This window comes from Crocuta crocuta, unplaced genomic scaffold (genome assembly GCF_008692635.1).
Source record: "Crocuta crocuta isolate KB4526 unplaced genomic scaffold, BGI_CrCroc_1.0 scaffold636, whole genome shotgun sequence".
Lineage (NCBI taxonomy): Eukaryota > Metazoa > Chordata > Mammalia > Carnivora > Hyaenidae > Crocuta > Crocuta crocuta.
The window spans coordinates 380,690-395,233 of NW_027530380.1; the positions used below are offsets into that span (position 1 = coordinate 380,690).

Consider the following 14,544-nt stretch of genomic DNA (forward strand, 5'->3'; position numbering starts at 1 on the left):
AGACTGTCCACAGAGGGCAGCTCACGGGACAGGAGGAGGCGCAGGGAGGCCGTCCCACCCTTACCTGTTTCTGAGACAACAATCAGATTCCCAGAAACGACCACCTCGAGCGCGGTGTGGGACAAGCTCAGACAGCCCACACCCCGCACCCGAGGGCGCTACCCGTCGGCCCGGCCCCGGCAGGGGGGAGCCCAGGGAGGGGAGACCCCACCCCGCAGACTGAGGAGGCAGCCGGCCCCAGGCCTGGAGCACCGTTCTGTTCCGCTGCCACTTCTACAAAACTCCAAAGGTTCAAACTCCACAAGAGAGAAAGGACGCACCGGGTGCCGACCAAACCCAGCACCCCACGCTCGGCTGGACGACGGCGCGGCCCTTCCTACCGCCACTCACTTCACGGACATCTCGCTGCAACTTCGTGTTCGCTTCTTCTGACTTGATGAGGTCCTTCCTCGCGGTGTCCAGGTCCTCCTCCAGCTCCGCCACGTGACTGGACAGGGCAGCCAGGCGCTCCTTCATCTGGCTCTGCTCTTTTGACTGCTTATCTATGATTTCCTGGAGCTCGATGACCTTGGCAAGGTCCTCCTCGTGGCTTAGAGAGCCGTCTGAAGATCTCTGGGGGGTGGGGGTGGGGGGGCATCCTTCAGTAGCCTGGTCTGGTGAGCTAGGAAACAGGGCACTTGCGGGAAATGGGGCAAGTCCCGCGATCTATAAGCGCGAGGGCGCCACGCCCCTCAGCAGCGGCTCTCCGCACAGCCCTGCACGAGGCCCCACGTCTACGGGCAGAGGGACCGGGGAAGAGACAGAGAGAAAGCCTAAGGACTTGCCTTTCCATTCGTGCTCGGCGTAGTTTCCTGTTCGTGGTTTATGTCAAGCACTCCGTCTGTTAGTGTTTTTTTCTGATTATTCTGTTCTTTAAGAATCATTAGCTAAAACCAGAGAATTGAACAGAAAAGTGAGGAAATAAGTAAAGATGGAGAAACTCCTCCCTGAAAGACACAGCTGCAAACTGTGAGCACAGTACGGGGACGTAAGTGGTGATGTTCTCCAGCTGGAAGAAAATGAGTTACTAAAAACCGACTGTGTGGGGCGCCTGGGTGGCTTAGTCGGTTAAGCGTCCGACTTTCGCTTAGGGCATGATCTCGCGGTTCGTGGGTTCGAGCCCTGCATCGGGCTCTGTGCTGACTACCAGCTCAGAGCCTGGAGCCTGTTTTGGAGTCTGTGTCTCCCTCTCTCTCTCTGACCCTCCCCTGCTCACGCTTTCTCTCTCTCTCTCTCCTAGAAATAAATAAAAATATTAAAAAATAAATAAATAAATAAATAAATAAATAAATAAATAAATAAAAACAGACTGTGTCATGGGTTGCACGCTGAGAGTGCAGGGCGCCGGCCATCGCTCGGAGGTCAGGGAGGTAAGCGACATGTGCCAGCCCCACCGCTCTGCTTCATACATTTTTTAAAAACAAGGGAAAAAAATGAAACCCCCTCAAATAAACCCCGTTGTGGTGTCTCGAGCTTACCTCCTTGTGTGTGGCCCCTAATTCTTCTTCTAACAAACTACACCTCTCGAGTGCTACTCGTAGCCGCTCTCTCACCTAGAAACAAAGGGACTGAGTCTGTACGTGTCTGTGTTTAATTACCCCTTAGCGTACAGTTACCCAAAGGTCCCCTTAGCCTCAGATGACAGGACAGGATGCCGTTAATGTCTTTCACAGATGCTAATGTTAACAAGCTTGCCTGTTAACGGCTTTAAATTTTACACCCGAGAGAAGTCTTCCCCTAAATAAATTACATTACTCCATTCGGAACAGCGAGTCAATACACAGTGCACGCCCGCCAACCACTAACCACTACAAGTTAACCTTACAGAACTGTCTTCTCACAAGAACTCAAGAAGCTTAAAAGGAAACTCCAGTCACACACACAGGCGCCGTGCCTGATAACACACGGCGCATGCGCAGATCGGGAGCAGCCGTGGCCGCGGGCACCTTTTCATCCAGAGCTTTGTGGTGCTCGAACAAGGACTTCAGGGCCTTGAGCACCTCCACCTCGCTGGACACGCCGGCCGGGGACTGCGCCTGCCGCTTCACCACTGTCATGCGCAGAGACCTCTCGTGCCTGGACACGAGGCACTCCAAGTGCTCCAGAAGCAGCTGGCGGGAGAGGCCGGGGGGAAAGCGGGTTGAAAGAGCACGTTCAATTTCGGGCCTCAACGCAACCAAATCCTAAACCAAGTCTGAATCCCTTCAACTCAGTCTCAAATCCGAGAGCCGCCCCCTCGAACGTGTTAAAGTAGTGTTAATTCTCATCACGGATCACACAAGGTCTGAGAACAATGCACTCATGGGTCCCGGCAGCTCCACGGGGACACGTGGACGAGGCGAGTGCCCCGTGTCCCGAGTCGAGAGACGGCGGCAGTGCACCTACTGACCCTGGTGTTGTTCCTCTCCGCCTTCAGCTCGGCGATCTCCTCCTCCCTCTCCAGGAGCTGCTCCCTGCAGACATTGAGCTCCTTCGTAAGCGCCGCAAACTCCTGGAGGCAGGGAGGGGACAAAAGCGGAGGGAGACGGGGGTCTTTAGCCACAGCGCATCAGGCCTCCGTGGCCCTCCCTAGCCGGCCCACCCACCACCCCTGAGCCCCAGCGCGTGCACAAGCCCCCTCCTCACGACCCACACGAGTCCCAGGGATTTTCCTAGGGCCCAACACGCAAGGGGACAGGTGCCTTGCAGATACGTGACGCGGAAACTGCTGGGGCGGGAACCAGCTGGGAAGGCTGCTCCCTGTCCCCAGCTGCTGGCCCCGTGTGGAAGGCAGGGCTGGGGAGTGGCTGTGGGGAAGGGCTGACGGGTCCCAAAAGCTGGTCTAGTAGCTGGAAGAAGCGGCCCCACTAAACTCAACCATACGAAAAGGACTTTCCAAAAATGCTGCTCAGCCTCTTGAAGAAAGGGAGAGTTTAAGACTTATTTCTTTAGTGAAGCAGAAAGCTTTCTGGATGAAGTGTCGCTGAGGAGAGCGAGGCCGGGCCCCCACCCCACGTGGGTTGCTCTCCCGGCGATGCTGAGTGCTCCCGCCGGGACACGGCGAAGAGGTGGCTCGAAGGAGGTGGACACATGTTCTCCTGTCAGTCAAGCGCAGAGCCCAATGTGGGGCTCAAACCGCGAACCATGAGACCGTGGCCTGAGCCCAAACCGACAGTCGGATGCTTCACCCCCGAGCCAGCAGGAGCCCAGAGTTTTGAAGGAAAAGGAGAGAATAAAGGTTCACATAACAACCTGACATTCAAAACACAGAAAGTAGTTGATTTAGGCAATTCTAGAAAGTCAATTTACAAACAGGTGACATACTTCAAGTGCATACCTAAATTAACCCTTTGCCATGCAAGGGGAACATTACCACAGAACTGACCACATTCCTTGCAATCCGACTTTACAAGGTTCACCCACAGAAGCCTGTCCGAGCCGTGATGTAGAACTATGCAGGCCCACTTCCACGTGGGGTGGGTGTTTTTTTTTTTTAAAATACACTGGAAAATTTTCTGGAGATGTGCGACAATCTGGGAAGACTGGCAGATGAACTGAGTAGCCTAGAAATGCCTGAAAGTTTAAGAAAAACATAGGCCATGAAAATAAGAAATCTAGGCAGATACTAGGCTATTTTATCATCTACTACTGAAAACATCCACAAATCTACTATAAAGAGGTAAAACTGATCAAAACTCATGCACATAAACAGACGGTACGCGGTGCCATTTGTGGTCAAGAGAAACGGAAAGAAACGTGAAGACACAGTACGAAGTCCTGACCGCATAAAATCAGCCGCAGCAGACGCAGTCCTGGGTGGGGGGTCACTGTGAGCCACCTCCTGCTGCTACCGCGCTCACCTCAAGTGCTGCAACAGTCCGCTAATCACCCCGCAGTGGGCAGGTCCTTTCCCTGGTAAATCGCGCGTCACAGTAAAAGTGATTCTCGGGGCTCCTGCGCAGTTCTCAGTACGTTGAGCACAACACCGTAAACCCACATTACACCCCGGGACCGTTACAAAGTACCCCTGGTGATGCGGGGAGAAGACTCGTGGCAGGACAAGGAAAGGCCAAGCCGCCTGACGCGCACTGAGGCCTGCGGCTGCCAGCCGGCCAGTGCGAGGACCGTGGAGGGACAAAGAAGGAAATCCACGCAGCTGTTGTGGTGGCCACACCGGCAGACGCAAACACCTTGTGCTTTTGGTGAAACGCCTTTTCGTCTCGTGTGGAAGACGTGGCATCTCCGTGGACACAGGACTGCTGTGAGACACACACCTACACACTTGACTCAACCTTCAGGGAAAGTGAGGTCTTGCATCACAGCTTAAGGCAAAAGGAAGGAAAGGATCGAAAGCTGGGACATTTCAATGCCGGCACAGGATGGATGGCTTGGTGATTTTAGAAAGGGATCTGGCTTTAAAAACTGCCAAGATGATAGCAGAAGCAGCTGCCACCACCAAGAGGAAGGACACGATTTCCCAGACACCACAGAGAAGGACACCACGGAGAAGATCGCTAAGAAGCAGGAATGAGTGCACACTGCACCTCAGCCATACTCAGACACAGAAAGAAACAAAAAAAGAAAATCGCTTGAGGAGTCGATGTCTGCCTGCACGGGTTTCTGATGTAGATGCAAGTGGCCTATGTGGGACAATGCCACAGAGGACATTTATTCGTGAGGAAGAGGAGTGAGCACCGAGATGTAAGCCAGGAAGGGGTGAAGCAGCTTGCGCCCATGCACACGCAGTCGGGGGTGTGGTCAGGGAGGCCCTAATCTATGACGCTCACCCCGGGGCCCTGAAGGCAAGAAGCACCAGAACTCTTTCTCTGGACTAGTTCCATCGAGGCTCTGTCCCTCGATTTGGGAGTTCCCTGACAGCAAGGCACTGTCCTTCAAGTTCTCCTGATCCTGGACGACGTCCTGGCCACCCAGAGCCCCACCAGTCGGCACTGAACTTGCCGTGGCGGCCCACTTGCCCTGGAGCACAGCGGCTCTAATTCAGTGAAAGGATCGGGGGCCATGAGGACCCATCAGGCTCATTAGGCACGCGCTTTATGAAAAGGACAGTCAATGCTACAACAGAGAACCACCACAGAAGGACACTGTGGAGTCTGGAAGATGCCACGTACGTTACAGAAAACTCCGTGGAAACCATCAAGCCCAACACAAGAAATACACCCCTGCTGGAGAAACTGTCTAAATGTTGTGCAGGACTTCGCGGGACCAGCGACACAGACAACCCGGGACGTCGTGAACGAGATCGTGGATACGAGGGACGAAGGGACGGGGGATGTGGACCCTGGAGAAGGTCAAGGGCTCAGGGCACAACCCTGAGGAGGTCACAGAAGACAGCGGCATGGAGGAGAGCCGGCGCAGCAGCTGGGGGGCGAGGAGGGAGCGCGTGGAAAGCGCGCTGCGAGGAGGAGCGCTGCGGCGGAGTCCCGGCTCCTTTCCCCACACGGGCCCTTCCGTGGCATGGGCGCGGGGACCAGAGCCAACCGTCTGCAGGGACCTTGCAGGGAAACGGAAAGGCACAGAGGGGAGACAGAAATGCACTTCTGGAAAGCTGTACCGAGGGTGCCCACCCCCAAGAAGGTGGGCAGATGAGGACCTTCGTGAGGACCCGCCTCCACTTACCAGACAGCAAATGATCACCACGCGCCCAGTAAATAACCTCGCCTGCCGTGCACGCGTCTGCATGTGAAAACGGAGCGAGAGCACGGCAAGGCCGCACACGTGTGTCACCATCACCTAGGCGTTCGTCAGGAAGAACACCGTGTGCGAGAGGTGTGTGCAGGTGGGCACCTATCCTCACATGGGCACGAGGGACTGAGATGTGACATAAAATGAGTAACGTGTTGTCTCACAACTTTGCTTTCGGAGAATTACATGACCTTACGGCGTATGTCCCCACCCCCCGCCCCGCCCCCGGAGAGAATGCCTCTCAGTCCATCTCAGGCGGTTTTATGACGTAACACGGTGCCCAAGCCTGTGACACTGCAGGCTAGAAACGCTGTGTCACAATCCACTCGCCAGCGGACTACAGGCCGTGAGGAGCCGTCGTAAGGACCACGCCCGGCTATCGGGGAGTGCTCACACCGGCACGGACTCGCTGTCAACTCATGAGCTGTCACACCTGGAAATAAACATGAACCTTCCGCATTCTTCTCATTTCTGACGCCTCATGCTGGTGATATACATAGCGCCTGCAGTGCCCTGTGTCGCGGAAGACCGCACTGACGCAGGTTCTGATGGATGTTCACCGAGAAAGCAGATAATAAGCCGTATTCGTACAGCACAGCGCTCTGATCTACCCTCCCTGTAACTGAGCGCCCTCTCTCTCGCTTACTTCACTCTGAGAACACAGTTCACGACACGTACGACATACAATATAAGCGCTAATGGACTGTTCCTGTTACTAGTAACGTTTCTCATCAACAGGAGGGTATTAGTAGTTGTCTGCGGGGAGTCAAAAGGTATACGTGGGTTTTTGATCATGGGCAGGGCGGCACCCCAAACTATGAGCTATTGGTCATTTTATCGAGTTCATCTTCTAACCAGTGTCATCTTCCAGTGGCCACAGCTCTGGGTGGTCAGCTTCCAGCTTCCCTGCAGGAGAAACCCACACGCCTGCTCCCCCAGAACGCCTAGGGGAGGACAACACCCCAACTATGCAGCCCCCAAAGCATCCAAAGGCACACAACAAACGAAGAAACATCTATTCTTTAAAAATCTATGAAGATTCAGTAAGGAAGATGAGTCTGCAGAATGTGAACCCTAACACACACCCCCATCTCCCACTTCCTCCCGGCTCTGGGGGGTGAGGATTCCACTGCAGAGGCTGCAGCCAAGAGCAGGGGAAATCGCTGCCCCTGCCCCCCCTGACCCCTGCCCCGAACAGGAGCCTGGGGCTCCCTCTCCTGCCCCTACACACCCAGAACAAGAGTGCGGGGCTCCGTCATCTCCCCCACACACACCCGGAACAAGAGTGCGGGGCTCTGTCATCCCCCCCCACACCCAGAAGAAGAGTGCGGGGCTCCGTCATCCCCCCCTACACCCAGAAGAGTGCAGGCCTCTGTCATCTCCCCCCACACCCGGAACAAGAGTGCGGGGCTCCGTCATCTCCCCCCCACACACCCGGAACAAGAGTGCGGGGCTCCGTGATGTCTCTAAGCCCAAAGGCTTGTGGGGGGTGGGAGCAGGACATCAGTGTTTCTCATCCTGCCCCGGCCACCGGTCGGCGACAGAGTCCACATCCTGGGCACTGTGCTGGAAAGGCAGGGGCTCCCTGGTTCTGGGAGCTGAGGCTGGAAGGGGCGGGCTGAGAAGGCTGGGCCCTGGTCACCTTTGCCCTTACTCTCTGCTCTGAGACCACGACAGCAAGGCTGAAGAGGACCCCGGGCTGCTGCCCACCCTCCACCGAGTAAGAGCTCAGCCCCTAGAGCAGGGGTGTCCCTCGGACAAGCTTGCCACTTTCCCCAGCTCTGGCTCGGAGATGGTGTTGGGACAGAAGGGCAGAAGAGATGACTCCTAGCCACTTCCCAAAGGAATGGACTTTATGGGCAAAGTTTAAACCCAGAGGAGGTAGTACGGAAAGGCACCTGGGCGGGGACTCAGCCGAGCCTGCAGGGTGGCCCCTGTGCAGGACAGAGGCGCCCTCCCAGGGCCAGGACAGGATCAAACGGCCTCAGGTACAACTCCCAGAAGGAGCCAGAATCTGACTGGGCACCTCTATCCCAGAGCATCACTGAGAACAACAGAGCAGACGGCTGGCAGTGTGGACCTCACGGCTGAGTGTGCTCAGGGACGCAGCAGGGGCCTTACAGGTGCCTCTGTCACCCACATCACTGTAATCAGCTAGCTCTTCAACAAACCGCTTATGATGTTAAATTTATGTCATAGATATTTAAGGGCCATTCATTCTCTCTCTCTCTCTCTCTCTCTCTCTCACACACACACACACACACACACACACACACACACACACTGCTCTTTGCACACAAGGTTGCTCCCGTGAAAGAGCACGACAACTTTACTTCAGTATTTCAGGGCAAACCTGCAAACACACACACAAAAATGACAGCAAAACGAAATGAGAACAATCCTAACGGGTCTTCAAACCTGACAGAGTCTGCTGGGCGTTCAGCTGTCTGCAGAGGCCGGGCAGGCAGCATCCGGAACCGGGCCCCGCGGTCACAAAGCCATGCTCTCCCAACAAGGTCTCGCAGAGATTCCGCCCATGGGTACCTGAGGGAATCCGACCAAATGCCTCGATTTCCATGGGCTCCGCTAAAGAACTTTAGCTGACCGTCAGGTCGTCCGATGCCTAACGTTGAGAGATTTGCATCTAATCTTCAAGATGTTGGATCAGAAAACACTGGTCCTGCTGTAGGTGAAGGAGAACCAGACTCAAAGCAGCCTCCACAAGACCTGTGATTACTCACATGGTGGGCGAGTCCAAGGGGGAGTCGGCCGTCGGCCGCCCGGTTCAGGGCCTTGAATGTTTACCTCATCAACTTGTTCCCCTTGTGCAGGAATCTGGGTCAATTCACTAATTCTGTCTGTAATTATGTCCGGTCCAAAGTCCATCGTCCCAGCCAATACTGTCTTCATTCACTAGATTGCAGACTGTTTTCTGTCGTGCCCTCCTCCTCTGGTTTCCTTTTTGTTTGCTTTAGAACTTCCTGTTTCCTCTCAGGGATGGAACATCTTAAACACGCTTGTTTGACAGCTGTACAGACTACCGGTGCGTTTGAGAGGAGCAAATGCATCGTTCCGTAAGATGCCGACTCTGGAGGCTGTGGGGCCTGGTTTTGGGCTCGGCCCGCGTAGGTTATGTCGCTGGCCCTTCCCTCCCTGCCTCGTGTCCAGCCACTGCCCCTCCAAGCTCCCAAGGCCTCAGGCCAGCACTGGGTTTCCACGGTGACAGCAGTTCTGCAGCCTGGTCCTTACAGACGGTGCAGGTCCTGTGGGAGTCACCGCGTGGTGCGGCCCAGCCACCCGGGCCCCCCGGTTCCCACAACGCCTGGTGTCCCGGGACACTGACCCTAACGTGTGGAAGCCTCATCTAAACGCAGCTTTAAGCGGCAAGTCTGATTTTCGCTCTAATTCCACCAGACACAGGAGCCCCTGGGACCCCAGCCCACGGGAGCCAGGCTGCCCACGGCCCCGTGTGCCCGGCGCCTGGGGCACAGCGGGCCTGGCAGTCTGGCCCGCTCGCGCCACCACGCTGGGATCTGCGGCTTCTGTGCTGAGGGGCACTCTCTTCTGGGGGCGTGGCTGTCTTTTTTGGTTGGTTTGTTTCCCTACTTAAGTTTTACTTTCCTGCTGCCGTTGGAGCGAGGTATGTCGCAGCGCGTGTGCGCGGCCGTCCTGACCGGAAGTCGCAATTCACCCGCGCCACGGCTGCACAAGGGACGGGAGAGCTGGGCCCTTGGCGGGGCGCTGCGCCGGAGCGGACAGATGAGGCCGTGGCAGGCCTGGCAGGCCGGGGCCCTGAGTGGGCCGGCGAGCAGCGTGGAAGTCTGTGGTGGGAGCGGGCACGCTGACCCGAGGGCCCGCTGCGGGAGAGGGCACGGCCGTCAAGCCGTGAGCAGGGCCCGGCTAGCTGGGACGGGGAGCCCCATCACAAAGCGTCTGGCGGTGGGGAGGGGCGTCAGGGGCAGCAGAGGGCTGGGGCCCGAGCAGTGGGCATCAGTGGGCGGACCGAAGGCCCCTGTGCACCACAGAACAGAGTCCAGATCCCATCCCGAAGGCTCCGGGAGTTGTCCGTCTACAGACGGAGGGCCCTGCCGAGAGGGCAGGCCAACTGCTCAGAATCCCAGGCAGTGCTCAGACACAAAGGGTTCGCTGAGTCAACAAAAGCCCCTGGAGCAGCGCAGAAGCGGGGTGGGGGGAGACAAGGGTGACGCACCAGCTCCCAGGCCGTGGCAACCACTGTGGGAATGAGCATCTGATTCCAGACCCGGGTTAGGGCACTGCAGCCTGAGAGACAATCCTAAGCCGGAACACAAGCACCCCCCGGGCCACCTGCTGGGCCCTTGCTCAGTCTTAAAGGGTCCCCTGGAAGGAGGGGGAGGCCAGAAGCAAGGAGGCCGGTCAGGCGCTGCAGCAACGCGCAGGCCTGGGGCACGGGAGAGGCAGGCGGGCTCCGGACAGGCTTATCAGCAGCGCCTGCTGACAGAGGAGGGGGAGAGCGCGGCCGGGATGACTCCAAGGATTCTGGCCCCAGCAGGTGAAGGACAGAGCCACCGCTTCCTGGGCTAACAGCTCAGTCTGGGACGCACTCCGTTTGGGAGGTCACGGGACAGCCAGCGGCAGCACAGAGCAGAGCCGCGGCTCCCAGCCGGGAGCTCGGTGTCGGCGGAGGTGGGAGAGCACCCTTGCTCCAGGCCAATCACTAGGCACTGAGTGCGGATACGGGGAGGTAAGGTCCAAGGAGTGCGCCGTCTAACGGCGGGCGGTCAGGAAAGGAGGGACAGATGGGGCGCGGCCAGCAGGCAGGAGGGGATGGGGAGGGGGCCATCTCAAGGGCCAAACGCTCCCGGCACGTCTGACGCTGCCAGACAGCTCAGCTGCGGACCACCTAAAGGAAGTGGGTGGGGGAACCTGGAACAGGGGGGCCGCAGGCCTGTCCGCACAGAGGTCAGCGGGGAACAGCAGGAGACGCAGCAAAGCCTGAGCGAGGGGGAGAGAGGACCAGGGCAGTGGCCACGGAAGACACGGGCTCAAGAAAGGTCTCGGGGGGTGACCCAGATGTCTGTTGGAGGGAGAACCCAGGGAAGAGGGGGGCTGACAGAGCAGCCACTCTGAGCAGCTGAGAGCAGGTCACAGGGGCGGTGCAGCGGGTGGCCTTTCCTGGGAGCACACGGCTTCCCGTGGTGGAAGGAACGGCAGCGGAGCATGGGGGCGCAGATCCAGACGGCCCGGTAGCTGTGTGGTGGCATTTACGCAAGTCCTCTTCTGACCTTCCCAGTGTCACCGCAAGTGACACGCAGACAGCTCTGCATAAGGTGTGAGGACGGGCAAGGGGCACTGGGGAGAAGGAGGGCTCCCTGGAGGAGAGGGCCCCACGGCCACTGGTCATGAAGTGGGAAACACACCTGACGGGCACAGCTTCCCGCGGTGAAGACAGACCGCAGGATGGCTGGCGGGTGGGGAAGAAAGCAGAGACACGGGGAGGGCAACGGACCAGAACACTGACACCTGGCAGGGTCTTGTGACCGTAGGTCTGGGGGGGCGGATATCAGCATTTTCATTTTAAAAGTCTTACCATCTATGCCAAAAAGATCTTACTAGCTTCAAACGAAATACCTGGTCAAAACATACTAAGTGGACGCCGGAAGCTTGGGGGTGTGAGAACTGGGCTCCAGAATCCTAGGATGCTCCAGCTTGGAGAGCCAGTCACTGCACACTCCTGTGTCCCCGGCTAGGGGAGCCTGTCACTCCCGCGCCCCCAGCTAGGGGAGCCGGTCTCTTTGTACCCCCCTAGCCAGGAGGAACCCGTCACTCCCCGCCCGCTTCAGGAGAAGACTGACACCACACTGCCTCCTCGATCTTGGTAGTTGCTCAGGGCAATAGATGGGATCTGGCCTGGCCCCACGTGCACTCAGCCACAAGCCCCTTTTACCTCCTCGCCCCCATCGGCTCTCTTCCTCTAACTCCTTCATCACCAAAGTCTAAAGCCCCATTATGTTTTCCATAAGGTCCCAAACCGTCTTTGTTCACCGATCAAGAGAATATACTTACTTCCCATTGTTTTGGTTAAATGTGTTTCTTACAATAAATTCAACAGCCAAATCACTCCATGATACACCACTATGGCCACAGTAGAAAACAAATTTCTAAAACTTGTCAATTTTTTTACTCCTTAAAGAAAAACCTTTCTCTTTGGACAAAAGAATTCAAGTGAAAAGAATCAAAGCAAATTTAAACTTAGGAGTTTAGATAAACATTCGACAGGAAATTCCAGAGTTTAAGATTCCAAAAGAACATGTTCATATGTGTGCTGTGTTTGTACTATTGCTGCAGAGAAACCTGGTGCCGCCGAGGCAGCCCCAAGTAGGAGCAGTGACCTCTGCGGTCACCACCAAGGAACCCACGTGACAGCAGCCACGCTCTCTCCTCTTCAGAAAGAATGTTTGTTTAAAAAACACTGCACACCAAACATACTACTCGCGGTGACGTTCTATTTACCATAACTCAAGTTTGAGGTATTTTTTGAAACCGAATAGATATGACAGTCACTGGAAGAATCTCAATTTAAAATAGAGGTCTGAGCCAAGCAGATTTGTGTTTCTTCAGACATTTCCAAGACTGAGAATAAGAAAAGCAACACTTAACCATTAGAATCAGTTCAAGAACTCAGTTCCACGCAGTGCTTGAGAACGCTGGGGTTCATCGTGAGGACCAGAGGCTCCGATCCGGGTAACAGGCTCTGATCAGACACACCAGACACTGCAGTCAGGCCAACTTTAAATGAAGTCCCATGGCTCAGATGCGACACTCAACTCCCACAGTGACGAACACAGTTGTCCCGGCGGCTCCAGGAGGAGGACTCTGGGTGGAAAGCAGTGGTGACACCTCGCGCCCACCCCAGGTCTGACCCCTCCCTTGTCCCGCACTCTCCCTCTGGTCACCTGAGTCACACTACCACAGCTTTCGGTTTTGATTGTGTTCATCACTGGCTCCATTTTATTTCTTTTTTTTATTTTTTTTATTTATTTATTTCTAAGAGAGAGAGAGAGAGACAGTGTGAGCAGGGGAGGGTCAGAGAGAGAGGGAGTCACAGACTGAAACAGGCTCCAGGCTCTGAGCTGGCAGTCAGCACAGAGCCCGACGCGGGGCTCGAACCCACGAACCGCGAGATCATGACCTAAGCGAAAGTCGGACGCTTAACCGACTAAGCCACCCAGGCGCCCCATCCATTTTATTTCTTAATGACTTTTTGCTCTTCTGCTAACCTGCTGCCACAGAACAGAGCCTCACAGAAGGCGGAGATCCACGTGCTCCCAGTGCAGGGACACAGAGCATGGCAGAAACAGGCTCTCATTTTTAGCAAACAGAAAAGATCACCTGAGGGGTGCCTAGGGGGCTCAGTCGGGTAAGCGTCCGACTTCGGCTCAGGTCATGATCTTGCGGTTTGTGGGTTTGAGCCCTGCGTCGGGCTCTGCGCTGACAGCTCAGAGCCTGGAGCCTGTTTCAGATTCTGTGTCTCCCTCTCTGACCCTTCCCTGTTCATGCTCTCGCTCTCTCTCTCAGAAACAAAAAAAACATTAAATAAATATATATATATTTAAAAATAAAAAAATTAAAAAGAAAGGATCACCTGAAAACCTGACAGGCTGAACTAGCTTGGATTATTTTCTGTCCGTAGAAGCTACGTGCCTCAGCTTGAGGTTTAAAAGCACGTCAAATTCAGAATAGAAAAAAAACGGGATGGTTATGTACTAACACGAATCAGCAAATCTTAGGTTCCAAAGCCCCCGTCTTAATTAAAAGCAGGCTCAGAAAGGATACGTACAGCCATCCATCTATGAGAAGTTTCTGGATAACTGTCTACGTGGTAACCTCCTGAGGGGAGAGCAGAGAGAAAGGAACACCGAGGAAGAAAGCAGCAAACGTTGCACCTCCACAGAACATGACCCGTGGGCTCACTCGACACTTAGGGCCCCTGTAAGTGCAACAGCGCTGGACTCTCCATCACTGATCGCTATTTGCGAGCATCAGAGTAAAAATATTCCAATACAAAGTAAAAAAATTCCAATACAATTTATTTTTCTTTGTCAGTTTCCTTCAGCAATAAATACTGAAAAAAATGTATACTCATACTCAGTATTTAGCGATGAAATAATCAAGACTGAATAATCTGAACCCAGAAAGGCGCGGTGCAGAACAGTACTTCAATGTGACTTCAATTTGGTTAAAAGCAAACACACACGTGTATTTTCATGTGTGTACAAGATAAAACACAGACGGGCGCCCACCGAACTGCAAATGAAGGTCAGCCCGTGACTGGGAAAGGGGGCTGGAAAGGAGACTTTCAACTTATATTCTTTTTCAATTTAAATTTTAAGTATGTATTTGCTTTGGATTAAAAAAAGACCCATCTCCCCTCTCTTTTCTTCTTTCAGAATAAAACAGGACACGAGCAGAACGTGCAGGGCCCACGGGGACACGCAGCCTCCCGAGTCCCCAGTTCCTTTTCTTGCTCTCTCACCAGTGCCCGCACTTTGGCCTCCGCCCCCACCCTGCGCTGCCGGCGCTCTGGCGGACACCCCGGCACGCCCTCAGCTTTGCCGACCCAGGGCCAGTTTGGGTACCCCNTGCCTCGGCCCGCCTCCATGCTCTCTGCCTGCCCTTACCTGCTGCATGCCGGGTCCCCGGCCACCCCACACACCTGCCTGCCTGGCCACTGTCCGCGGCCGCCCCCTCCCACTCTGGGCAGCTGTCCACCTGCCCGCGATGTGTCTCCACTCCAGGTTTTCTAGGAGCTCAAACCATCTCCTCCGAGCTGAGTTTGTCGGC

General features: G+C 55.4%; 1 protein-coding gene across 5 annotated transcripts in view; it reads right to left on the reverse strand.

Moving 5' to 3' along the window:
* PPFIA1 (PPFI scaffold protein A1) overlaps positions 1 to 14,544 on the reverse strand; it is an 87,108-nt gene that overhangs the window by 50,081 nt on the left and 22,483 nt on the right. For all 5 annotated transcript variants that reach the window (XM_077766515.1, XM_077766514.1, XM_077766513.1 and 2 more), the window contains exons 2-6: positions 2,429 to 2,530; positions 1,986 to 2,150; positions 1,518 to 1,592; positions 825 to 926; positions 391 to 612 (exon numbers count right to left, since the gene is read on the reverse strand). In XM_077766515.1, coding sequence (XP_077622641.1) covers positions 391 to 612; positions 825 to 926; positions 1,518 to 1,592; positions 1,986 to 2,150; positions 2,429 to 2,530 — 666 coding nt within the window. The remainder of the gene's footprint in view (positions 1 to 390; positions 613 to 824; positions 927 to 1,517; positions 1,593 to 1,985; positions 2,151 to 2,428; positions 2,531 to 14,544) is intronic.